Raw genomic sequence first — 25,883 nt, forward strand, 5'->3', positions numbered from 1 at the left:
GGCCCCCAACTGGATCAGGCCCTCTGAATAGGTGAGACAGTTGATTGGCTTGATCTGTTTGGGAGGCATCTAGGCAGTGGTACCAGGTCCTGGGCTCATTGCATGAGTTAGCTGTTTGAAACCTGGGACTTATGCAGGGACGCTTGGCTCAATCTGGGAGGAGGGGACTGGACCTGCCTGGACTGAGTCAATCAGGTCGATCTCAGTCCTCGGGGGAGGCCTTGCTCTGGAGGAGGTGGGAATGGGGGGGGGGCTGGGGGGAAGGAGAGGGGGCAGGGAGGGGGAGAACAAGGGAATCTGTGGCTGTTATGTAGAACTGAATAGTATTGTAAAATAAATAAAATAAAAATGTAAAAAAAAGACTAACAGGCTAACAGAATGGATACAAAAACAGGATTCATCCTTTTGCTGCATACAAGAAACACATCTCAACTTCAAAGACAAACACTACTTCAGAGTAACGGGTTGGGAAAAGATTTTCCAAGCAAATGGACTTAAAAAGCAAGCTAGTCTAATATCTAACAAAATAAACTTCAAACTAAAAGTAATCAAGAGAGATCCAGAAGAATATTACATACTCATCACAGGAAAAATACATCAAGATGAGGTCTCAATTCTGAACAATTATGTCCCAAATACAAGATCACCTACATTTGTAAAAGTAACATTCCTAAAGCTTAAATCACACATCAAACCCCTCACACTAATAGTGGGAGACTTCAACACCCCACTCTCATCAATGGACAGGTCTGCCAGACAGAAACTTAACAGAGCAATAAGGGAACTAACAGATGTTTTGACTCAAATGAGCTTAACAGACATCTGTTGAACATTCCACCCAAACACAAAAGAATATACGTTCTTCTCAGCACCCCAGGGAACATTCTCTAAAACTGACCATATACTTGAACACAAAGCAAATCTCAACATATACAAAAAATTCAGGTTAACCTTCTGTATTTTATCAGACCACCATGAGTTAAAGTTAGAATTCTACAACAACAACACAAATTATAGAAAGCCTAAAAACTCATGGAAACTGAATAAAGCTCAACTGAATCACCACTGGGTCAAGGAAGAAATAAGGAAAGAAATTGAAGACTTCCTAGAATAAATGAAAATGAATGTACAACAGCCAAACTTATGGGACACTATGAAAGCAATACTAAGAGAAAAATCCATAGTGCTAAAGGGCTAACTAAATAAAGATGTTGGAGAAATCTCACACTATCGACTTAACAGCACACCTAAAAGTTCTAGATTAAAAAGAAGCAAACTCACCCAGTAGGAATAGACACTAGGAAATAATGAAATTGAGGGCAGAAATCAATAAAATAGAAATAAAGAGGGCAATACAAAGAATCAATGACACAGAGTTGGTTCTTTGAGAAAACCAACAAGATAAACAAATCCTTAAACAAACTAACCAAATGGCAGAGAGAGACTGTCAAAATTAACAAAATCAGAAATGAAAAGGGAGATGTAACAACAGACAAGGAGGAAATCTAGAGAATCATCAGGTCATACTTCAAAAGCCTGTACTCCACAAAACTAGAAAATCTAAAAGAAATGAAAAAAATTTTAGATATGTACCACACACCTAAATTAAATCAAGACCAGATAAACAATTTAAGTAGACCTATAACCCCTATAGAAATAGAAGAAGTCATTAAAAGCCTCCCAACCAAAAAAGCTCAGGCCAGGTGGTTTCAGTGAAGAATTCTACCAGAATTTCAAAGAAGAGTTAATACCATTACTCCTCAAATTGTTTCACACAATAGAAACAGAAGGAACATTGTCAAATTCTTTTTATGAAGCCACAGTCACCCTAATACCAAACCACACAAAGATGCAACAAAGAAAGAGAATTACAGACCAATTTCTCTCATGAACATTGATGCAAAAAATACTTTATAAAATACTGGTAAACCAAATCCATGAACACATCAAAAAAATCATCCACCAAGATCAAGTAGGCTTCATCCCAGAGATGCAGGGATGGTTCAACATACAAAAATCTGTCTATGTAATCCACCATATAAACTGAAAGAAAAAAAAACCCACATCATCATCTCATTAGATGCTGAAAAAGCTTTTGACAAAATCAAGCACCCCTTTAGAGCAAAGGTCTTGGAGAGATCAGGGATACAAGGAACATACCAAAACGTAATAAAAGCAATATACAGCAAATTGATAGCAAACATCAAATTAAATGAGGAGAATCTCAAAGTGATTCCACTAAAATCAGGAACAAGACAAGGCTGCCCACTCTCTCCATATCTATTCAATATAGTACTGAAAGTTATAGCTAGAGCAAGCAATACGATAACAAAAGGAGATCAAGGAGATATAAATTGGGTAGGAAGATGTCCAACTTTTGCCATTTTTATGTAGGATGATATTATATATAAGTGACCCCAAAAATACTACCAGGGAACTCCTACACCTGATAAACACCTTCAGTGATAAACACCTTCAGTGATGTGGCTCGATACAAAATTAACCAGAAAACAAAAAACCCCCGAAAACCCCAGCAGCTCTCCTATATACAAATAATAAATAGGATGAGAAAGAATTCAGAGAAACACCATCCTTCACAATAGCCAAAAATAATATAAAATACATTGGGGGTAACTCTAATCAAACAAGTAAAAGACCTGTATGCCAAGAAATTTGCATCTCTGAAGAAATAAATTGAAGAAGATATCTGAAAATGGAAAGATCTCCCATTCACATGGATAGGTAGGATCAACATAATAAAATGGTGACCTTACCAAAAGCAATCTACAGATTCAGTGCAATCCCCATCAAAATCCCAACACAATTCTTCACAGACCTCAAAAGAAAAACACTGAACTTCATATGGAAAAACAAAAAACCCAGGATAGCCAAAGCAATCCTGTCTAATAAAGCAACTTCTGGAGGCATCACAATCCCTGACTTCAAGTTCAACTATGGAGCTATAGTAATAAAAACTACTTTGTATAGGCATAAAAATAGACATGTGGAACAATGTAATTGAATTGAAAATCCTGACATTAATCCACACACTTATGAATACCTGATTTTTGACAAAGAAGACAAAATTGTACAATGGAAAAAAGAAAAGCATCTTCAACAAATGGTGCTGGCATAATTGGATGTCAACATGAGGAAGAATGCAAATAGATCCTTATCTATTGCCATGAACAAAATTTAAGTCCAAGTGGATCAAAGACCTCAATGCAAATCCTGTTACACTGACCTGATAGACGAGGAAGTAGGAAGTAGTCTTGAATGCATTGGCACACGAGACCACTTCCTAAATATAACTCCAGTAGCTCAGACACTGAGAGCAACAATCAATAAATGTGACCTCCTGAAACTGAAAAACTTCCATAAGGCAAAGGACACAGTCAGTAAGACAAAATGGCATCCTATAGAATGGGAAAAGATTTTCATCAACCCCACATCTGATAGAGGGCTGATCTGCAAAATACATAAAGAACTCAAGAAACTAGACATCAAAATATCAAATAATCCAATTAAAAATGGGCTACAGGTCTAATCAGAGAATTCTCAACAGAATAATCTCAAAGGGCCAAAAGACATTTGAGAAATTGCTCAACATCCTTAATCATCAGGTAAATGAAAATCAAAATGACTGTGAGATACCATTTTACACCTGTCAGAATGGCTATGATCAAAAACACTGATGACAGTTTATGTTGGAGAGAATGTGGAGCAAGGGGAACACTCCTCCACGAATAGTGGGAGTGAATACTTGTACTGCCACTCTGGAAACCAGTATGGCATTTTCTTAGAAATGTGGGTATCAATCTACCTCAAGACCCAATGATATTATTCTTAGGCATATACCCAAGGAATGCTCAATCATACTACAAGGACACATGCTCAACTACGTTCATAGCAGCATTATTCATGATAGTCAGAACCTAGAAACAACCAAGAAGACCCTCAACCAAAGAATGGATAAAGGAACTGTGGTACAGTTACATAATGGAGTTAAAAATCAATTACATCAAGAAATTTGCAGGCAAATGGATGGAACTAGAAAAAAATCATCCTGAGTGAGGTAACCCAGACTCAGAAAGACAAACATGGTATATATTCATTCATAAGTGGATACTACATGTAAAGCAAAAGATAATCAGACTACAACCTACAGCTTCAGAGAAGCAAGGAAACAAGGAGGGAAACAGATGAGATCTCCATGAGTAAACTGGTGACAAGGGGAGGCAGGGAGGCAATAGAGGGGAGGGAATAGGGGATGAGAACATGAGGGAATGGGATAGTTGTGCTGGGGGAGGGATGGAGCGGGATAGGAATGAAAGATATCTTTTAAAAAAATGAACAGTCTTTATTACAAATTATGCATATGCTACACATCTGTTGTGCAACATGGTAATTAGAATCTTATGCTTTTGAGTTAGACTAGAATTTAAATCCAATATCCTTAGCCTTGTGGTCCTTCTTAGCTATATGACCCTATAGCCTTTATAACCTGTAGAGCAGTCTCATGGAATGGAGCACTAGGTAATTTCCATAGGGTCAAATAGCTAAGAAAGAGGCATCTTGATAGAGAGTACCATTATGAGGTTAGGGTAAAATCTAGTGCTAGAGAAATTCCCAAGAATCCATAAGGATGACCCCAGATTCAACTATTAGCAATCATGGAGAGGTTGCCTAAACTGGCCTTCCTCTGTAATCAGAATGGTGACTACCCTAACTGTTGTCATAGAACCTTCATCCAATAACAGATGGAAACAAAATGCAGAGATCCACAGCTAAGTATCAGGCTGAGCTCTGAAAGTTCATTCAAAGAGGATTCATAATAGCAAGGGGGTTAAGATTATGATGGGGTAAATCTACAGAGACAACTGATTCAAGCTCCTGGGATCTCATGAACTCTAGACCAACAGTGGTGGAACCTGTATGGAACCAAACTAGGTCCTCTGTATATGGGAGACAGTTATATAGCTTGGTCTGCTTGAGAGGCCCCTGGCAATGGGATCAGTATCTATCCTTGGTGCATTAGTTGGCTTTTTGGAGCCTATTACCTATGGTTGTATGCCTTGCTCACCCTTGATCCAGGAGGGAGGGGCTTTGTAGTACCTCAACTGAATGTACCAGGCTTTGTTGACTCCCCATGGAAGGCTGTACCTTTTTGGAGGAATTATGAGGGGTAGGTTGGGGGGAGATGGGAGGAGGAGCAGGAGAGGGATGGAGTGGGAAATGTGGTTGGTATGTAAAATGAAAAAAAACTAAATAAATAAAAACATAACATCATGAAATTTACAGGCCAATGGATGGAATTAGAAAAAAATCATGTATGAGGTAAACCAGACCCAGAAAAGAAGCAGAGTATGCATTCACTTTTACATGGATATTAGTTGTGAATTAAATGATAACTATGCTACAATTAATAGATCCAGAGAGGCTAGGTAACAAGGAGAGCCCAAGGGGGGATGTGCAAATCTCATTGGAAAGGGCAAATAGAATAGATTTCATGGGTGGCCTGGGAAAGGGTAGGAATGGTAAGAGAACGAAACATATGGGTTCCTGTAGGAAGAGAATACTGGGACAGACAACTGGAACTGGGGGACATTTCAGGGGTGAGGTAGAAACTCAGAGCAATAGAAACTCCCAGAAATCTATGATATTGGCTCTCTAGTAAAGATTCCCACTAACAGAGTATATGGAAGGCCACCTACACGAACCAGGCAAGGCTTCCAGTGGAGGGATGAAACACCAACCCAATCACAAAATGACCTACAATTTGTCCTTCCTGCAACAGGTACTTGGGTAAAGATGACACAGAACTTGTGGGAGTGGCCAGTCAATGACTGGTTCAACTTGATACCCATGCCACAAGAGGGAGACCATGCCTGTCACTGCCTAGATTGCCAGGATCCAGAGGGTGGATAGACAAGACACCTAGGATAGTACGAAACACAACTTCAGAAAAAGAAAACTGTCAATGAAATGATTCCTAATGATGCTCTACTATACTTGTAGCCTGGAGCCTAGCATAATCACCACTAGAAAGGTTTTATCCAGCAGCTGATGGGAGCAGATACAGAGACCTACACCAAACATTAGGTGGAGGTGGGATAATCCAGGGGATGAATGGGAAAAAAAATTAAAGGAGTCAGAGGGTTCAAGAATACCACAAGAAAATGGCTCAGAATCAACTAACCAGGGCTAGTAGGGCTCACAGAGACTGAACCGACAATCAGGGATCCTGCATGGTTCTGACCTAGGTACTCTGCATATATGTTAAGGTTGTATAGCTTGGTGTTTCTGTGGGACTCCTAACAGTGGGAGCAGCGGGGGTGGGGGGGTGTCTCTGACTCCTTTGTACTGCTTTGGGATCCTTTCCTTACTACTGGGTAGTTCCCTCATCCAGCCTTACGATGAGGAGATGTGTCTAGTTTTACTGCAATTAATATGCCATGTTTGGTTGATATTCCTGGGAAGCCTGGCCTTTTCTTAAGGGAAAGAAAGGCATGGATCAGGGAGGGAGGAGAGAAGGTGAAGAGGGAGGGCCAGGAAGAGGAGGGAGGGAAAATGCAGTTGGGGTGTAATATATGAGAGAATAAAATAAATACAGAAACAGAAGCAGCATTTCCAAACTCCTATGAATCCGGTATTGCTCTAATACCATAACCCGACAAAAGCTTGATAAAAAACAAGAACTCTAGGCCCAATATTCCTGATGAACATAGATTTTTAAAAATCGTCAATAAAATACTTGTAAAAAATACAGGCACATATCAAAAAATATTCACCATGCCAGGATGATCCAGCAGATATAAATCATTAAATGTAATAATTACAACATGGTTTTAAAGATAGAAAGAATTATCTCATGGTCCTCTCAATAGTTGCAGAAAAAGCTTTTTGCCAAAATCCACTTTTCCATCATGACCAATGTCCTAGATATTGTAGGACTAAAGGTGACATACTTTAACATAATAAAGTTTATATATGAGAAACTCACATCCAACATCATCCCAAATGGAGAAAACTCAGAGCAATGCCATTGAAATCAGGGAGGAAACTAGGATGTCAACTATCTACATTATTTTTTAATAGAGTGGTCAAAGCACTAGCTGGAACAATCAGGAAAGAAAATAAAATTAAAGAAATATATAGAGGCAAGGAGATGTCAAATTATCCCCATTTTCAGGTGACATAATATACATTAAGAGATCCTAAAATGCTTATCAGGAAACACCTACAAATGAGCAACATTTTCAGCAAACTGTCAAAATGAGAGTCAAATTAAAATATCAGTATCTATTTTTGATGCACCAATGACAAATACACTGAGAAAAAGATCATGAACAAACACTCATCCACAATATTCTCAAGAAAATAAATGTTCTAGGAACAAACCTAACAAAGGAATTATAAACATCTATAACGAACACTTTACACCTCTGAAGAAAGGTTGAGAAAGACAATAACTGGAAAGACATCCCATGCTCATAAAATGGTAGAATTAACATTATGAAAATGACCATTATATTAAAAGTTATTCAGACTCAATGCAATCCAATAAATAAAACCCAAATCTAATGCTTCACAGAAATAGAAGAAAAAACTATTCTAATAACCAAAAGACTCCAGATAGCCAAAGCAATCATGAATAAAATGAACAATGCTGGAGGGATTACCATTCCAGATTTTAAGCTATATCAGTGTTATATCGTAATAAAAAACAATATAGTACTGACACAAAAACAGGCATGTAGACCAATGGAAGAAAACTGAGCAATCATCACTACAGCCATCTAATATCTGACAAAGCTAACAAAAAACATACACTGGAGAAAAGATAGCTTCGTCAAAAAGTGATTTTATGAAAACTGGATGTCTCCATGATCACCCTTAACAACAATTAATTCAAAATTGATCAAAGACCTCAATGTTCACTTGCAACTGCAAGAAATAAAGTCAGCAAGTACGATACAAGATACAGGTGAAGAAATAGCTTTCTGAAAAGCACTCCATTTACCCAGGAATTAAGGCCAACAATTGAAAAGTAGGACCTCATAAAACTAAAAGTTTCTGAATTGCTAAGGAAACAAAAGTGAAGATCAGAATCTTTGTCTGCTACACTTCTGATAGAAGATTAATGTCCAAGATTTATAAAGAACTCAAAAAGAGACTCATAAAAACAAATGACCTATTTAATAAACAGGCTATGGATCTAAAGAGAGAGTTCTCAAAGGAAACAAAATGGCTAAGAAACATCTCAATAATGTTCATCATCCTTAGCAATTAGAGAAACGAAAATCCAAACAGCTTTGAGATTGTATCTTATCTTAGTCAGAATAGCTAAAGGCAACAAAATAAATGCTGCATAAGGCATGAGGAAAGGAGAGCCATCATTTACTGTTGGTAGGATTGCAACCTGGTACAGTCACTCTGCAAATCTGTGTAGTAATTACCCCAAAGCTAAGAATGAGTCTACCATATGAACTAGCTATATTGCTTCTTGGAAAATGCACACAGGAATTGACAATCTATTCCAGATATTTATTTAGCAAATGTCCAGTTGCTCTATTCACAACAGTGAATCTAATCAACCTTGATGCTATTCATATGAAAAAATTGATAATGAAAATATGATACAGATACACTATGGAATGGTATTTAACAGCAGAAAACTGAGAAATGATGAAATTTTCAGATTAATGGGTGGATTAGAAAATATATTGAATGAGATAACCCAGATTCAGACAAACACCAAATGTTTTCTCTCTTCTGTGCATCTAGCTCCAAATCTTCAGATGTGAATACATAACTTGGGACAACTTCAGAATCCAGTAAACTATGTAAAAAAGGACTATAGGGGAGCTCTGGAGAGGATGTTAGAGCCTTATGCCATATCCTTCCTATATATCGACAACTTTGTTGGTTTATTTTACAGAATGAATAGCATCTTCAAGGAGGCCAAGTTGAGTAACTATGAAAACTTGTTTTGTACAATTTACTGAATTAAAAAAAAACCTGTATATTTAGAGTGTGCTTTACCAGTAAAATCTAGAGGAAACATTTTCATAGAAATTTGTTATTGAATGAAATGAATTAAAAAGAAAATTTATTCATATATGTTAGGATTATGCAGAAAAGACTCAGAAATCAATGAATGTTTATTTTATATTCAATGTAAACATGTAGTTTGTTACTTTCTTGTTTATTTTAGGTTTTTCTTCACCTAATTGATACAAATAAAGAAGATGTAAGGTTCTGGAAATAAAATACATTAAAAACAAGGCATTCTTGGATGGGCGGTGGTGGCACACACCTTTAATCCCAGCACTCGGGACGCAGAGCCAGGATCTCTGTGAGTTCGAGGCCAGCCTGGTCTCCAAAGCGAGTTCCAGGAAAGGTGCAAAGCTACACAGAGAAACCCTGTCTCCAAAAACCAAAAACCAAAACAAAACAAAACAAGGTATTCTTAACATTGTTATGCTTAGCTTTCTTTCTTCACTGAGGGCACTTAAGATTCTGGTCTCACACTAGATAAATCTGGAACATCATTTTCATTTACATTTTTTACTTTCATTTAAAAAATATATTTATAATTTGTGAGTGTGTATGTGTGTGCATGTGCACTGGTACATGTGTGGAGGTCAGAGAATAAATTATGGGAGTTGGTTTGTTCCTTCCACCATGTAGGTTTTAGGGATCAAATGTAGATCATCAGTAGTGACAGTAGGCACCTTTAACCACTGAGAAATCTTGCAGGGCCAAGGATATCATTTCTAGATGTTACTCAGATTCTAAATCTTAAGTCAAATGTAACTATCTCCTCGGGCATACATAATACTCTTTGTTTTCTATTTTTAGATTAATCATACCACCAATATCATTCACATCAGAAAACTGAGTTCTCTTAAGTATTTCCTTCTTTCCCCCCTCATCCGATTATTCAGCATTTTTGTTTGTTTTTTTGGTTTTTCGAGACAGTGTTTCTCTGTGTAGCTTTGCGCCTTTCCTGGATCTCGCTTTGTAGCCCAGGCTGGCCTTGAACTCACAAAGATCCGCTTGCCTCTGCCTCCCGAGTGCTGGGATTAAAGGCGTTCACCACCACCGCCCGGCACAGCAATTTTAAGTTGTTTTTATTTCAATATCTCAAGTATACTTTCTCATCTCCATTTTTACTACCTACTGCCTTATTTCAAGACCATTTGAGTTAAAAGTCTACAATAATACAGGGAGACAGGCTTTCTAGTGCCCTTAACTCTCAGCTTCCTCTAAAATCAATCCTCCATACAACCAATAAACTGGTTTGTTTGCAGCTCAATCATATCATATTATTACCCTGCTTTAAGTTCTTAAGAATTATCCATTTATTTTAGAGAAGCCTGACTCTTCTATTATGGTAAACAAGGGTCTTACATCTGTTCCCAATATGAGTTACTATCACCACCCCATCTACACAATGAACTCTATGCATGCTAAACTATTGGTAGTTCCCCACATGTGTTAAGATCTACATTAATGACCTATAACTAAAAAACTGGTGGACAGAGCCCATCCATATTGTTTATATGAGGCTTATGAAGGAGGTGATTTTTATGTTGAGGTAAGGTATGAAAGAGAACATGCTGTGTGTGTGTGTGTGTGTGTGTGTGTGTGTGTGTGTGTGTGTGTGTGTGTGTATGTGTGTGTATGTGTATAAACAAAGTAAGGCGTAGAATATTTAGGAGACTTGGCTAGCTGGAGAAGACACTAATGCGTAATAGAGCACACAGAGTTTCTAAACTGTCTGTATCTTACTTAAAGATTTCTCAAATTTGGATGGCTTGATTGTCCTAAGTGTGTAGTGTACCTGGAAATCAAGAGTCAAAAGAAGGTGTTTACTTAAGTATGTCTAGAAACCTAGCTCTGTCTTCTAACTGAAAAGGAAATAAATTTTCTTTTATTTCAATTATTTTTCAGCTATATTGTTAAGTCCTATATGATCTGTTGTTTCTTTCAGGAGGATCCATAGATAGATTCACTTGAATGAGATAAATAGAAAGTTAAACAAACACTACACAATACTGATGAGTCTTAACTATTTTAATTTTGAGCTCCATACTCACAAGACAGTGATAACAATAACAATTAAGATTAACAATAAAATATAGATTAAGAATGGGTTCTTTTAAATCTAAAATGGTCACCACAATACTAAATAAAATTTGTCTTTAATTTTTTAAGGGTAAAGCTATCTTCTTATGAATAAAAATAAAGGGAAGAATTTCTGGTTGGAAAACATGTCTGCATTTTGAATATTTAACAATAAAATTTACTTTTGTATGTCTAGAGAAGATTATAGTGTGTCCTTCTCCTAATTCCAGAGTCTGTCACATATAAGTAATATGGATGGGGCAAATATCACATGGTACTTTGAAATATTTGTGGCCACAACAGACAATAAATGCATGGACATATAATAGGGAGAATATCTAAGAATAAACATAAAATAAACATTGCTCAGGGATCTTTGTAGTTCTTTTTGAAGTTATTTGCTCATATCCTCAGATCCTTCTTGGTTGTGCTTTTGTCTTTTCTATCTCAAGGTGTTCTTTTCATTAATCAAAGGCCAAGGTTTTGTCTGCTACCTGTTTGGAGGCTGAGCTGCAACAACAGGATAAAAAAAAAAAACTAGGGAGTCATCAGTGATAATAAAAGAAAAATATATTTCTTCTTATAGAGTACTTTAAATAGTTTATTTAATAGAAAATGTTAGATATTGTGACCCTTGAAAAGTTCAAGTCCTTACTCAAGATACTGCTATGATTATCTTATAATAACAGGGATAATACTGTTTATTAAAATACTAAGATGGGACCAAAGTGAAGTTAGTTTGTAACCTATATGCATGATATATTAGGTTAATGCTATGCTTACTGTATTTGATTGCTACAATAGAAAGTTATATCTAATATAGAAATTAACTCTATATGTTTAATTATATGCTATTTCATCTTATAGCTATGTAATAATGGAAATGTTACTTAAATATTCTATGCTTCTAATTCCTCATGTGGGAAATAGAGATAATGTAACTACTTAAAAGTGTATTTTGTATTACTAAGCACTTGAATAACCGCAAATTTTATCTATCCTCCAATTTCATCAATTTCTCAATCTTTTATTATGTAACTTTACATACCATTTACAATTTGTATCGAAGAATATTTTGAATGAGTTACATATTTTCTGAACTGCTTAAAATTCTCATAATTAGCAATCTTAGTATTTTTTTTCTGGTTGAGAATCATATATTATTATCTATAAATTGTCATTTCAGGGCCTATCACAAACTTTTCTTTCTTCATTGTTTATCACTATGTATTTTATTTAGATGCTACCAGTTTCTATTGGTAGTATACAATTTACTAGATGAAAAGTGCAGCTTTGATACTATAATAGAAAACTAGATGAGAAACCCTGAAGAATCAGGGAAATTATGATTCTGAAATTGCTTTCAGAAAGGTCATAGGCATTTATTTTTCTATACACCAAAGCAGTAACAAAGGTGTTTTTTACTTGGAACTTGGGACAATTGGTTCACTTTAGATTCCTCACTCATGTCTTTGTAGGTTTGTATTTGGCTCAGAAAACAACACATCACATAAATGTAAAGAAAGGTTTAAAACAAAGTTTAAAGCTATTTTTCTTTTCTAAGACATAGTCTTATTATGTAGTCTTTGTTAGTCTATCTGGAACTTGCTATATAGATGAGGCTATGCCGAACTCACAGAGATCTGCTTGTTTCTGCCTCTGGAGTGCTAGAATTAAAGGCATGTGCCATCTTACCTGGCAACATCTTCATCTTTTATAAGATTAATGATGATTTTTCTCATAAATTATCCAGAGAACAACTGAAAGATTTACATTAGTAGTGGCTCTCTCTTTTTTTAATTGCATTTTTTCCCCCTCTCAGAATTCTTGGAGAGAATACTTTGGTTATATTAAATTTGAGACGTTTAACTATACCAAAAATAAAATACAATTCAATTTATTATATCTCAACTGAACATTTCAAGTCCCCATCTAAGTTATAGGTGTAGTTAAATGCCAGATCATTTGTCTAACACAACAGTGGCCCTGGTTCAATAACTCAACACTACAAAAATATGAAAGATAAAAATCATTATCTGACAAGTAATATAACACTAAGAGACCATCAAGTACTTTAGTAACATGGAAAAATATTAAATTGTTATATCAAATAGCTACTTTATGGTGATGTTTAGTACACTGATGGTGCTCTTAGTAAGGAAGTCGAACGATTAACAGACCTTGAGCAAGTTGCCTTTATCTTTGAACAGGAGATCTTTCGTGGTATTTCAGACTGAAAATTTCTAAGAAACACATCTTCCACTGTAAGAAAATATAGCATACTCATAAAAAGCCAGGAGTGAACAAATTGATTATCTCTATGTAAATATATTGAGGGCCATTTTTTTTAGAAGGACACTGCATTCTCTGGACTATGTGGGCATTTAACATTTGTTTTAAAGTCTGTTAACCTCACTAATTAAACTTATAAATGACCCTCTGTTGTTACATATTAGTTGAAGATGTGTTACATTTGTTTATGCTGTGAAACATTTGTTTTAATGAGGCAAAGATGTGTTGTATTCTTTTATGTTGCCTTTGTTTAACTCTGAAGCTGTGTTACTTTGCCTGTCTAAAACATCTTACTGGTCTAATAAAGAGCTGAATGGCCAATAGCTAGGTAGGAGAAAGGATAGTTGGGGCTGGCACTCAGAGAAAATAAATATAAGGAAAAATCTGGGAAGAGGACTGAGGAGTGAGAAAAGGGGAAGAAGAGGGGTACTCTATGGGCCAGACTCCCAGCTATACAGCAAGCCATAGAAGTAAAGAAAGGTATATAGAACAGAGAAGGATAAAAGCCCAGCGGCAAAAAGTAGATGGGATAATTTTAAAAATGGTGGCTAGAAACAAGCCAAGCTAAGGCCAAGCATTCCTAAGAATAAATCTCCATTTTTTTGGGAACTGGGTGGCGGGACCCAAAAGAGCAAAGAGTATAAAATCCACCATGGTAATAAGATCAGGAAGGACATGTTATACTAGGGATAGCACTTAAAGGTACAAGTCCAACAACTTCTGTCCTCTTAAGACTATTTTACTTTTGACAATGTTATATTGTAACTTTCAGTCTTTCCAAAACAGCGCCTTATCTGTTGCATCTCTCAAATATTCAACATACTTATAAATAAGAACATGTTTACTGATTTATATTTGCAGCACTTTTTAGATGTAAGAGGGAACTTCAGCACAAAAAGCATATTTGTTATGTGCAAACATTTATTAATGGAAATGCCTACTCCATACTAATAACTTTCTAGTTTTATTAGACTATATAAAAGTATTGTATTGTTCATAAAAGTATTTTATTTTTCAGTGTCATTATTTCATCATTTTGTACTTGAAACATTATGCTGTAAATACAAAATGGCTGACTGAATTGTTTTAATGCAGTTCTTGTAAGTTATTCACATCTGTCATCAAATATGGAATTGTATTACTTCTGCTTTTATAATCTTTTAGATAACTTATTCAATGACACTAGTCATTTAGTAATGTAGTTCTAATTCTACTATAGACAACATTAGCCATTACCATAAAAGAGATAACTTTGGGAATTAAGATATCATTAAGTATTTCTAAAACTTGTAGCACAAAATGATAACCTACACATATACTTTGAACTAACTTAATTACACTGGCAATGTGTTGTGATCAAAGTATCTTAAACATTTCAAACCACTCTGGAAACTCAGAGAAGCTATTAAGTTTGTTTTCTTTTACCTGATATCTCAAATGTGTACTTGTTTTATATGAAAGTTAGTAGACTGTGAGTTTTTAGATGCTAGCATCTATGTTTATCACTTAGACTTTATTTTATAGCATAAAGGATGGCTTAATTATTAAATGTCTATTAAACACTTCAATAAAAAAGGTACAAGTAGTTTAACTATGTATGCTGGACCATTGTTGGTTGTTTTAGTTGATTGTGATTGGTAGAAAAGTTCTATTTCTGAAACGTGAGATTCTATCATTTTGTTAATGGTATGAATGAAAAGCATACATGTTCTATTGACAATTTTTGTGTTCAATGAACATGGATATAATAAACCAGGGAAATCTGGAACACCAAATGTCTAAGGGAAGGCAACTACTCTTGCAGAAAATACTGTTTTGGAAGGCACAACAAATATATTATTTCCAAAGCTATTCACAATTTACTGTGAAGCCTGCTATCTCCAATAAAAACATTTTAGTTGGTTGCAAATATTTCAATTGTCTAGTCCTGATATAAACATTAGAAAATATATTGCCAGGTATAATATTTATTTTGATACATAGTACATAAAAAGCTCACTTTGTTATTATATTTTAGAGAAATCAATGCCTTGCACTTGGAAAATTTGTTTTTAATGTAAATGAAATCTATTTTGTAGGTATATTTCATCTTGTCACCCTTAGTTAGAAAACATAGTTCTTAAGTGCCATAATTTTAACCACAAAATGCTAACTATAGTCCTCAAAAATTGTAAACTTTAAAACCATGCTTTCATTTGGCTATAAATAACAAAAGAATAAATAAAACATATTTCAATTTTTGTCATACTAATGCAAACAAACGTTCACTTGAGAGAAATAATTGGAAAAACAAGAAAAACAAACTCTTTAAATTTTAAAGATTTTATCTGAGCAATACTTTTATTACTTATAATTAGCCAGTATTAACTTTAAGTTTATATAATAAAAACATAAAAGCCATACTTGCTGTTTCTAGGAAGAAGCTGTCTCTTGGGAAAAACCATAAAACTGTTCTCTACTAAATTAATAAAAGCATTAAGGAGATAATTTTGTACTTCTCTTTTGGCTATTTGAATCTGTGCTGCACTCTAAATGTATAGTTACACTCATTTACTTATTTTATGAAAAATTATATAAAGTTGAATATTTGCACAAGACACTAAAAATTTATTTACTTTGTCTAAAGTATAAAAGGGATAAAATTTTAATGTATAGCATCTTAATTATGCTTTGTTGATAATGTGTTCATAAAGTTACATAAAAAACAGTACTTATTGTCAAAAACAGTTCTCCATATACTTTAGCAATCTTAATTTGTGCATGTAATTCAGACTACTAAAGGAAATATTTGATAAAAATATAGGTTCCTGAAGTTTGGGAGCACCTGGAATGATCTATATGCACCTCGTTGGCCTGCTTCCCCAGTGCTGTGATTAAATGTATTCACCACTATGCCCAGCAAATATCACATTTTTTGTTATTAACATAAAAATATTTTGATTGTGATTATATTTAACCTGCAAAGTTGGAAAAACTGACACCTTAATGGTACTGACTTTTCTAACTCGAGGGAGTATATCTCTCAATTTATTTAGTTACTTTTGTTTCTCAAAAAAAAATGTTGTTTTCAATGCACAGATCTGGCACATGTTGGAACACTGTCTAAAAATGGAGTTGTGTGAGAATTCTGAGTATTTCTGAGAAAACTCCAAGAAAACAAGACAAGGGTCTTATGACCTCAGTTTCTTCAAAAACACACTGTTCTTGGAATGTGTTTTCATACTGCTCCCTGGTAGCGGATAGGAGTTGTTTCAGATTATTCATTAAACTGGCTATTGCTATTTGTTTACATGCCTCTATGGAACAACATGGTTTTTTTTTTTTGCCATGTGTGGCTTGTCCTTGTGATTGTACACTTTACTATGTGACTCTTCTTAACCCTAGAGTATAAATTTTCTGATTCTCTGAATAAAGTCAGCTAATGCATGAAAAAAAAGGTTTATTCATTATAAAGAAAAATAAGATAAACAGGTTTTAAACTAAAGTTAGAAAAGCAATTGGGGAGCTTTGCTTTCTGATATGTCACCAAAATAACTCAAGTGCTATTAATTTAGAAATAAATGAGAATTTTGAATGCCAAAGCTACATCAAATACCCTTCTTAAAAAGATCAGTATTTTGGTATGTAAAATAAAAAAAAATATTAAATAAAAAAGAGTGTTTTCAAAGTTGATTTTGGTTAAATGGTTTCATTCACAATACTTAAGATTAATTTTGATTTGATTGCTCTTCTCTTTCTTCCTTCTTCCTTCTGTCCCTTCCCCTCCATAGCTCCCTTAACCTTTCTTCTATTACTGAAGAGGAATATAGCCAAAACAAGGGTACACGTGGGCGTTACATGTGTAAAAATTTTACTAGCTCACTTGTGACTAGGTTTCTGTTTATGAACTATTCAAACATTGTTAATAAAGTAGAGAAGTAGAACAGTCTATTAAAGCCTATTCAGCCATCTTCCCATTCACCAAATGTATACAAGATGAATATTTCTTATTGAATATCATACTACAGACTTTAATGTGTCAAAGAAGTAATACCGGATAACTTGTCTCCTCTATTCCAGAGTTTATATATGCAACTAAGTAAAATAATTTTAAACTATGTTCAATAACCTAACACTAAAAATACAGGAAACAGAGATGAATTTGAGATGTGTATTTGTGTAAACTTACCTTAAATAATTGATTCACAGCACCTGATGATATAGCACACTTCACAACATCTTGTAGTTCAGCTTCCACTATAACATCAAAACTAGGGAGTGGAATATTTTGATTGGAAAGAATCTTGAAAGGAGAAGAATCCTTGATGCCAATTGGATTCTGGACCCTAGGAAAATCTTTTAAAAAGCCAGATTCTTTGGCATCAAGGGCATCTGCTGACCCAGTGGCATACTTAGAAGTATCAGAGTCCATGTATGCAGCAGAGTTTTGGAACTGAGCACCAATATTTTGGTTATCAAAAATTATATAAACTCTACCATGTTCAAGTGGATCATAAAATTCAGAGGTTATCAAAAAATCAGGATAAGAAATATGGTTGGTGCCAGCAATAAAATTAGAGATATTTCCATAAATAATTTTAAGAATAGATGATATGGAGCTGATTTTTAATTCAGTATCAGTGAAAATACTAGTATTGATGGTACTAGTAGAATTATGAGCATTCTGAATATTTTTGATGATAATGTTGAAACCATTAAAATGACTAAATCTAGGGAAATGTTTATTATCTGGGGCATAGTTTTTTCCAGCAGTAAACTGAGAGCTAATAGCATTAGTACAGCTGGTGATGTTGCTGGTAGCAATGGCATTGGTAGTGTTAAGTAAAGAGCTGGGTCTACTAATATATTTCTTTATGCAAAAATAGTTTGGGTTAACTAGAAAACTTGACCCTACTTTGTATGTAAACACTGTGATATCATTAAGGTCTGAATAATGTTTTATGGCATCTGTATATTTGTGAACAGCAGTGCTAGTAGACTCTGTGTTATAGTTAGGATCAGAAATATTGTTAGGATTAACAACATTGTGACTAGTAGCATTACAGGGTTTGGTATTATAGTTAGACTCAAGATCTTTTGGTAGTCTATGGCTATTTGGGGGACTGGGATTGTTGTTAGAATCAGTCTCATTTTTGATGAAGTCAAAACTGTTGGCAATTGGTCTAATATTCTCAGAGTAAGTATTATTTCCTTGTCCAATGTCATTTCTAGGAACAGCATCATTGTTGGAACCAGAAATGTAGTCCAGCACAGTTCTATTTTCGTTTCCAGAGGCAGTGGTTGGATTTGTGCTACCCTTGGTAGCATTACTGTGTTGATTGAAATCTTCTGCCAGATCAGAAGAACTGTCTAAATCAGTGATATATTTCAAGTTAATGTCACTGTTGGAGGCATTATCATTGGCAGGATCAGATTGATTGTTGCGATCAGTTACATTTTTAGAGTCACCATCATTGCTGTAATCAGGTCCACTTGTAGGCCCAGAAGCACCACTAGGATCAGACCTACTATTGCTATCAGTATTATTTTCAGAGTTGCCATCTTTAGGATCATTGCCATCAGGGTCAGATTTGTCATTGGGACCTTTCTTATCTTTGTCGTTGTCTTCATCTTCAGTGTCTGTTTCATCTTCAGCATCTGTTTCATCTTCAGTATTTGTCTCATCTTCATGGTCTGTCTCATCTTTGGAAAGAAGTTTATCTTCAACATCAGCCTCATCTTTGATATTTCTAGCACTGATAAATTTAATAATGCTGTCATCAGGATTATCCTTATTTTGAGGTTGGGCAGTAAGGTTGAACTTGCTTTCACTTTCAGATAATCTTACTGGTGTTGACAATATGTGGCCACAGGTATTATGTTTGCCCGTGGTTTTTTTAGATGTTATAGGAATGGTATGGGTAGCAGCAGAGCTCTTAAGATTTTGGAGAGCTGAACAACTTTCACAATGTAAATAAGAGGTAGAATCCACAGAATAGTTAAAATCATCCCCATGCAGAGAGCAGCGGATGCCCACATGATGCTTAGGATCCAGGGATCGAGATGAAGGGCTATTTCGAGAAGTCTTGAAGTGTCTAACAGTTTTAGAGCTCAGAGAATATTTAGAATCTGAGGAAATCTGGCCATATAAAGAAGAATCAGAGTCAGAATCATCAGAATTTATGGGGCATTTATGAAAAGAAGAGTTACTGATTTCCATAAAACATCTGGCACATTTTTGAGTTTCCACATCCAAAGAATATGTAAGACTTCTTCGAGTCTTTTGTCTTGTGACAGATTTAGGACTCTCGGAATTTGGGCTGCCAACAACCGATGACACATTAGAGGTGCAAGTCTCAGAACTTAGAGGAATTTGATACTGAAAACTCTCACAACCATGGGCATATCTATACTCCCTGCAATGGCGCTTATAGACAGATATTTTCCGGCTGGCTTTTCCGTGATACTTTTCATCTGTAAATGTCTGAGAGTCTGGAGAAAAGATATAGTTGTGCTTTTCCTTTATTTTTTCCTGTGAGAGATGCATGTCACTGAGACTTGAAGATGCCTCTTTGAATCTCACAGTTTTGTCTTCGGTCTTGTATCTTGCTAACTGAATTCTGCAAACTAAGAGAGAAGAATAAAATATGAGCAAGACTAGGCAAATATATAGTGAATATAACTTTTATGTTCATATTACAATAGAAATCTGTGCAAAAAATATAATTTCCTTCAAAGTATTATGGTTAGTTTCATTTGACTTTTTTTTCTGATTGTATTTTCTAAATTTATTTTCATATGGACAACTGATAATTTTCCATACACAAAACAAAGAAGTTGGACCAATACCACCTACCACATAAATTGTATTTTCTGCATATTGTATGTCAGAGCAAATATGTTTTTTTTTCATTTTTTAAATTTATTTATTAAATTTAATTTTACATATCAGCCACGAATTCCCTTGTTCTCCCCCCCCGCCTTCCCCCCAGCCCACCCCCCATTCCCATTTCCTCCAGGTTGAACTCATTTGACTTTTTAAGGGGAGGCCATGACCCTAAATTTTCTTCTCAATTAAATGCAATTTTCTGCTTTTTAAGATATAAATGAAACATGGTCATTTACTTCAGATAGTCATTTTCTTCAAGTTGATAGAGCTTACTCTTTAGAAAAGAAATCATTATATAAGAATGCATAAAATGCTGTGACCAATATAAAACTATGGCTTTACAAATTTGTTATGATAAATCTATCTACATTGTTTCATTATGTTTCTAGAAATATTAAGAATGTTATTTGTTTCTAGGCTACAGCATTTATAATGTATAAAATCTGTATATTTAGAGAGAAAAAGATACCCTTGTATTTGATATATATTCTGGTATGAAAGTTAATAGCAATGATATCTTGTATAGCTATCAAGAACTCAATGATATATCACCCTGGAAATGTAGATATTTACCATTATATTAGCTTTAAAATTAAACTAAAATTATTGAATTTCATTATGAATAATCTTGTCATCAAGGTACATAGGCAGGTGCATGATTGAAATTTAAAAACAAATATAAACATCTGTTTTGCCATTCCCTCCAAGTTTTAAGATTTTTTTTTATGCTTAAACACGAAATCATATTTTGGAAAGAGTTTAGGAATACTGAATGGTAATTTCCATTTAGAAATTGGTAATAAATTTTACAGACAAAGACATAGGCTTTCTCATCAAATTTTCCTTATCATCATAAGATCATATAAAAGATCATAAAATCATAAAAGATCATTATAATTTTTACTATTTTTTGGTGTTTATAAAAGTTGCACAATCAAGTAGGTATACTTTGAAAGATATTCACTAGGATAAGGCATATATGATTTACTTATAATGAAACATTTCTTCCTAGAAAGACTTCATGATTTTATTTCTAATAAAATGAGAGTATATTCCAATAAGTATATAAAGTTATTTTGGGGCCCCTGATAACATAATGGTATTAAATGATATTTGCATAATGGTGAGGAAAGGGATCAGTACCCTAAATTCATATGCTTTATAATAAATACAAAAGTAAAATTACTAATTTTCTATACCAAGCTATATGTTAAAAGTACTGAAAATGTAATTATTTTCCTCAATGGCTATGGTCTTTGAGCACAAGTATCAGTATACTTTAATTATAAAGTGCTATTATTATAAATTAGTGACAAAGGGTAACTGCCTGGCAGAAACTCTAAAAAAATACAGTATGACTGTTTGTAATAGCATTCCATATTTAAGGTAACAGTAGAACAGTCTAGAATAGTAATAGTCTGAAGAGCAGATAATAAGTATACAGTTGTTAAAGATGAACTACACTATTAAATGGCATGACAATTTTTATATTTTTGCAAAAGGGCATATTAAGTATATGATCTTATGAGGATAAATGGATTTAAATATTTGTCATGAGATAAAGAGACACCAAACTACAAAGGACATGAAAATGTTATACTGTACTCAGGCCTGTCAATTTTTTAATTTTATTTTTGTGATGTATGGTTTTATGCACATGTGTGCTCAGTTCTGCATACCAATGTGGAGACTAGAGTCATTATCAGACATTTGCCACTATTTTTCCCCTTAAAATTTTAAGACAGTCTCTCACTGAAACTAGTTGTTACTATTCTCTCTCATAACAGTTGTTTCTAATCATACTATCATAAAGATCTACATGTGATTCATGTTTTTACCTAAACATTATTCTAATAGTATATGGTGGTTTGAATAGGAATGGCCCTCATAGACTCATGTGTTTGAATGTTTGGCCCATAAAAAGTGGCAGTAATAGAAAGTGTGGTCTTGTTGGAATACGGGTGGTTTTGTTGCAGGAAGTGTGTCATCATGGAGGATGTCTTTGAGGTCTTATACGCTCAAGCTAGGCCTAGAGTGGCAGTCTTCTGCTGCTGCCTGTGGATCAAGATGCTGAACTCTCAGCTCCTTCTCAAGAACGATGTCTGCCTAAATACTGCCATGCTTCCTGCCATGTCAATAACAGACTAAACCTCTGAAACTGTAAGCCATCCTGAATTAAATGTTTTTTTTTTTTATAAGAGTTGCTGTGGTCATGGTGTCTCTTCACAGCATTAAAATCCTAAATAAAACATAGCATATAAGTGAAATTACCATGTATTATACTATTTTAGACAGGATTCTTAATTATAATATTTTTTACTGCTGTTTAGTTACTTCCCACTAATTGTTTGTATTGATACAATTGTTTGGTATTTTTTTATTATTTACTAATTATTACTAATCAACTACATTTACCACTATTTCAAAAACCATTTGCTAGTTAGCCATCAAGTAGAGTTTAGATACAGAGAAACTGAGGAATATACTGTGGATATAAGCAATGCTATGTTCACACACAAATCTATCACTAACCAAGGAATTTCAGGAAACATTCCATAAAGAATTTCAATATTTTTTAAAATCTTATTTTGTGTGTAAATGAAGTATGCATGTGTATACTTACCCATGTGTGATTATTTGTATGAATGGGGCATTTGTTACACATTATTTCAAACAATGTCTCTCTTATTATTCACTGCTGCACATGCCACTCAAGCTTGTCTTCAAGTCTCCAGTGACTTTACTGTTTCTGTTTCCCATATTCCTTTTGCAGTGATAGGATTAAACTAAACATTCCCCTTTCTAGCTTTTACTTAGGTTTTGGGAACTGAACTCAATTATCAGGCTTTTGTGGCAAGTGCTTTACACACTTCCCCAAGAAAATAAGTCTTAAAGAATGAGAAGTAGACTCTTAGAGAGACCTAGTATATTCCAGGTGTCTGTGGGATACTGAGATTTAGATAGCAGGGTACTTAGTGTAGGTTCTCTCTTGAATATCTGGGAGTAGTGACTGTTTTTATAATGTGCAGATATAAGTATAAAAAATCAAAGAGAAAAATGAAATACAGAAAATTTTCAAAACAAAGTAACCAGATACATTTCCTGAAATTGATATATGTTATATACCTAAATCATAAATCAAAATAATAATCATAAGTATGCTCAGCAGAATATGAGAAAAGCCATCAACAAAGTGAGAATTTCAAGATTACATGCAAATTACTATGTATCAAATAGAAAACAAAGAATTAAACAATACAATAATTAAATGAAAAAAATACTAAAGTAGATCAATAGTAATTAATCATGGAAAAGGAGAATAAAATAACAAGATAGATAATTGGAAATTAGTTAGGGGGAAAAAGAAAAGGAAAAGAGTGATGAAATTATAAGGAAGTTGTAGGATAGTGACAAATGTATCAGTACACACATTTTGGCAAACTCAAGGATAAAGAAAAAACAGGAGAAAATTTTATTTGAAGAAATATGGACAAAAGGCCCCAAATCTAAGAAAAAAAAATCTATGAGGTCATATAAACCCAATATAAGGTAAAGACAAAGAAATCCATACAAAGACACATATCACAAAAGCAAATTAAAAATTAAAAACAGTAAGGAAATTATTTATGATGCATAGGGGAATCATTGTTCGCAGAATTCTCAACAAAAAGATTCAAAGGACAAAAATCCATTGATATATTCAATGTATTGGAAATAATAAAAACCACTAAACAAGGGTATTATGCCATACAAATTTGTTTTAAAAAGTAAATAAAGAGAAATACTTTATCTGGCAAACAAAAGCTTACAGAATCCATCTAATTCTGAATTACTTTATAAGAAATGCTAACGAAAGTTCTTCAAATAGAAATACAAGGATATTAAGTATGAAAACATAAAATTATAAACATTCTAGTAAGAGTAAATGTATGAACTAATACAGCCTGTATTAATACTGTATCTGTGTTAAGTAGATGATCTTTAATCCTACTATAAAAGACAAAACTCAGAGAATTAATATAAGTATTATAAAAATGCTAATGGTTATATATTATTAAAATATGTAAATTATGATATCAATATCAGACTGTGCAACTACAAGGAAATGTATTTGTCATACGCAATTGAAGTTGAGTTCTTAATCACCTTAAGACAGTTATAAGAGCTGTTTTACTTAAGTCTCATGGTAGCCTCAAATAAAGTGTGCCATCTATGTGATACATAGAAGAAAGGTATTAAAGTACATTCACACATTCACACAAATGGGGCGGGGAGACACAAAGGAAGATAGTAACATAGAAAAAGAAGAAATGAATGAACCATAACACTCTCATCCCAAAATAAAATGGCAATATTGACTCCTTCCTTATTATTTATTGGTTTAAACTTAAACTCAATTAAAGACAGTATTACCATTTTTGCATTTACATTTTAGTGTTCACATACAGTGAAATTGAAGGGATGATAAAAGAAAATGCATTCAAATACTAACCAAAATAAATCAGGAGTATTCATAATAGAAAAAATAGATTTAACAAGTTCTTTCATTCCATGTGGTTTTAATATCCCAATAAATATTCTGTCATCTCCCAGCAAATAAGACAACCTAATGAGATTAACACAGAGATCCACCAGTGCTCAAAGTGAAAATAAAAGACTATGAAATGCACAACCCTAAATGTAACATCCGTATCATATCCCTTCAATGAAGGCTCAGAGATCACTGCAAAAGATGAGAAGTACTGGAAAAATCAGGTGCTGAATAAATACAAGGAAACAGTATCCTCTGAACACAACAAGGCAGCTGTATATACAAACCCCGAGAGGTAGTTACAGCATGCACAAGCCCCCTGCAAGCTCAAGCCAGATAAAATTCCAGGATAGAGAGGGGAGTTTGGCACAAATTATTACTCCTATCCAAGGAGAGATTGACAAGTGATAACTGCTGGAAGAGATGAGTTTTCTTAAGAGTGTATCCCACACTACAGTGGAAGGCCACACATCCAGGAATATATGAGCAGCACAAATTGAATTTGCTGCATGTAGAACATAAGCACATATATACGATACACTGAATCTGATAGAAGAGGAAGTGGGGTAGTCTTGAACTCATTGGTACAGGAAGAGACTTTCCAAACAGAACACAATTAGCACAGGTACTAAGAACAATGAGCAATAAATGGACCTCATTAAACTGCTTTTGTATGGTACATGGCACTATCTATCATTGATGGAACTAGAAAAAGTTATCCTGAGTGAGGTAACCCAGATCCAGAAAGACAAATATGGTATGTATTCACTTGGAGTGGGAGCTAGCTGTTACAGAGGTTAGGTATAGCATAAGCAACTGGGGGTAGGGATGCATCTCCCCAGGAAAGTGAAATAGAATAGATATTTATAGATAGACAAGGCAGGATGTGGTGAGGTGGCTGGAACAGGAGGATTAAGCAAGGAGGTGGAGGGGAAAGGGAGCAAGGGAGAGAATACAGGGAGAAACAGCTAAAACTAAGGGCCAATTGAGGGGTCATGTCGAAACCTAGTACAGTAACACTTCTAATATATATATATATATATATATATATATATATAT

General features: G+C 34.3%; 1 protein-coding gene across 4 annotated transcripts in view; it reads right to left on the minus strand.

Annotated features, from left to right (window-relative positions):
- The window catches only part of LOC102912650 (connector enhancer of kinase suppressor of ras 2-like), a 410,055-nt gene that overhangs the window by 144,336 nt on the left and 239,836 nt on the right, over positions 1-25,883 (minus strand). Inside the window, exons 13-15 of one of the 4 annotated variants that reach the window (XM_076562977.1) lie at positions 17,594-20,031; positions 13,314-13,395; positions 11,065-11,643 (exon numbers count right to left, since the gene is read on the minus strand). The exons of 2 other annotated variants lie outside the window; for them this stretch is intronic. In XM_076562977.1, the coding sequence (XP_076419092.1) occupies positions 13,330-13,395; positions 17,594-20,031 (2,504 nt within the window). In that variant the 3' untranslated portion in view covers positions 11,065-11,643; positions 13,314-13,329. Of the gene's footprint in view, positions 1-11,064; positions 11,644-13,313; positions 13,396-17,593; positions 20,032-25,883 lie in introns of those variants that run through there. One more of the 4 variants, XM_076562981.1, reaches the window with a different exon arrangement.

The sequence above is a fragment of the Peromyscus maniculatus genome, chromosome X (assembly GCF_049852395.1).
Source record: "Peromyscus maniculatus bairdii isolate BWxNUB_F1_BW_parent chromosome X, HU_Pman_BW_mat_3.1, whole genome shotgun sequence".
In the NCBI taxonomy this organism is placed as follows: Eukaryota; Metazoa; Chordata; class Mammalia; order Rodentia; family Cricetidae; genus Peromyscus; species Peromyscus maniculatus.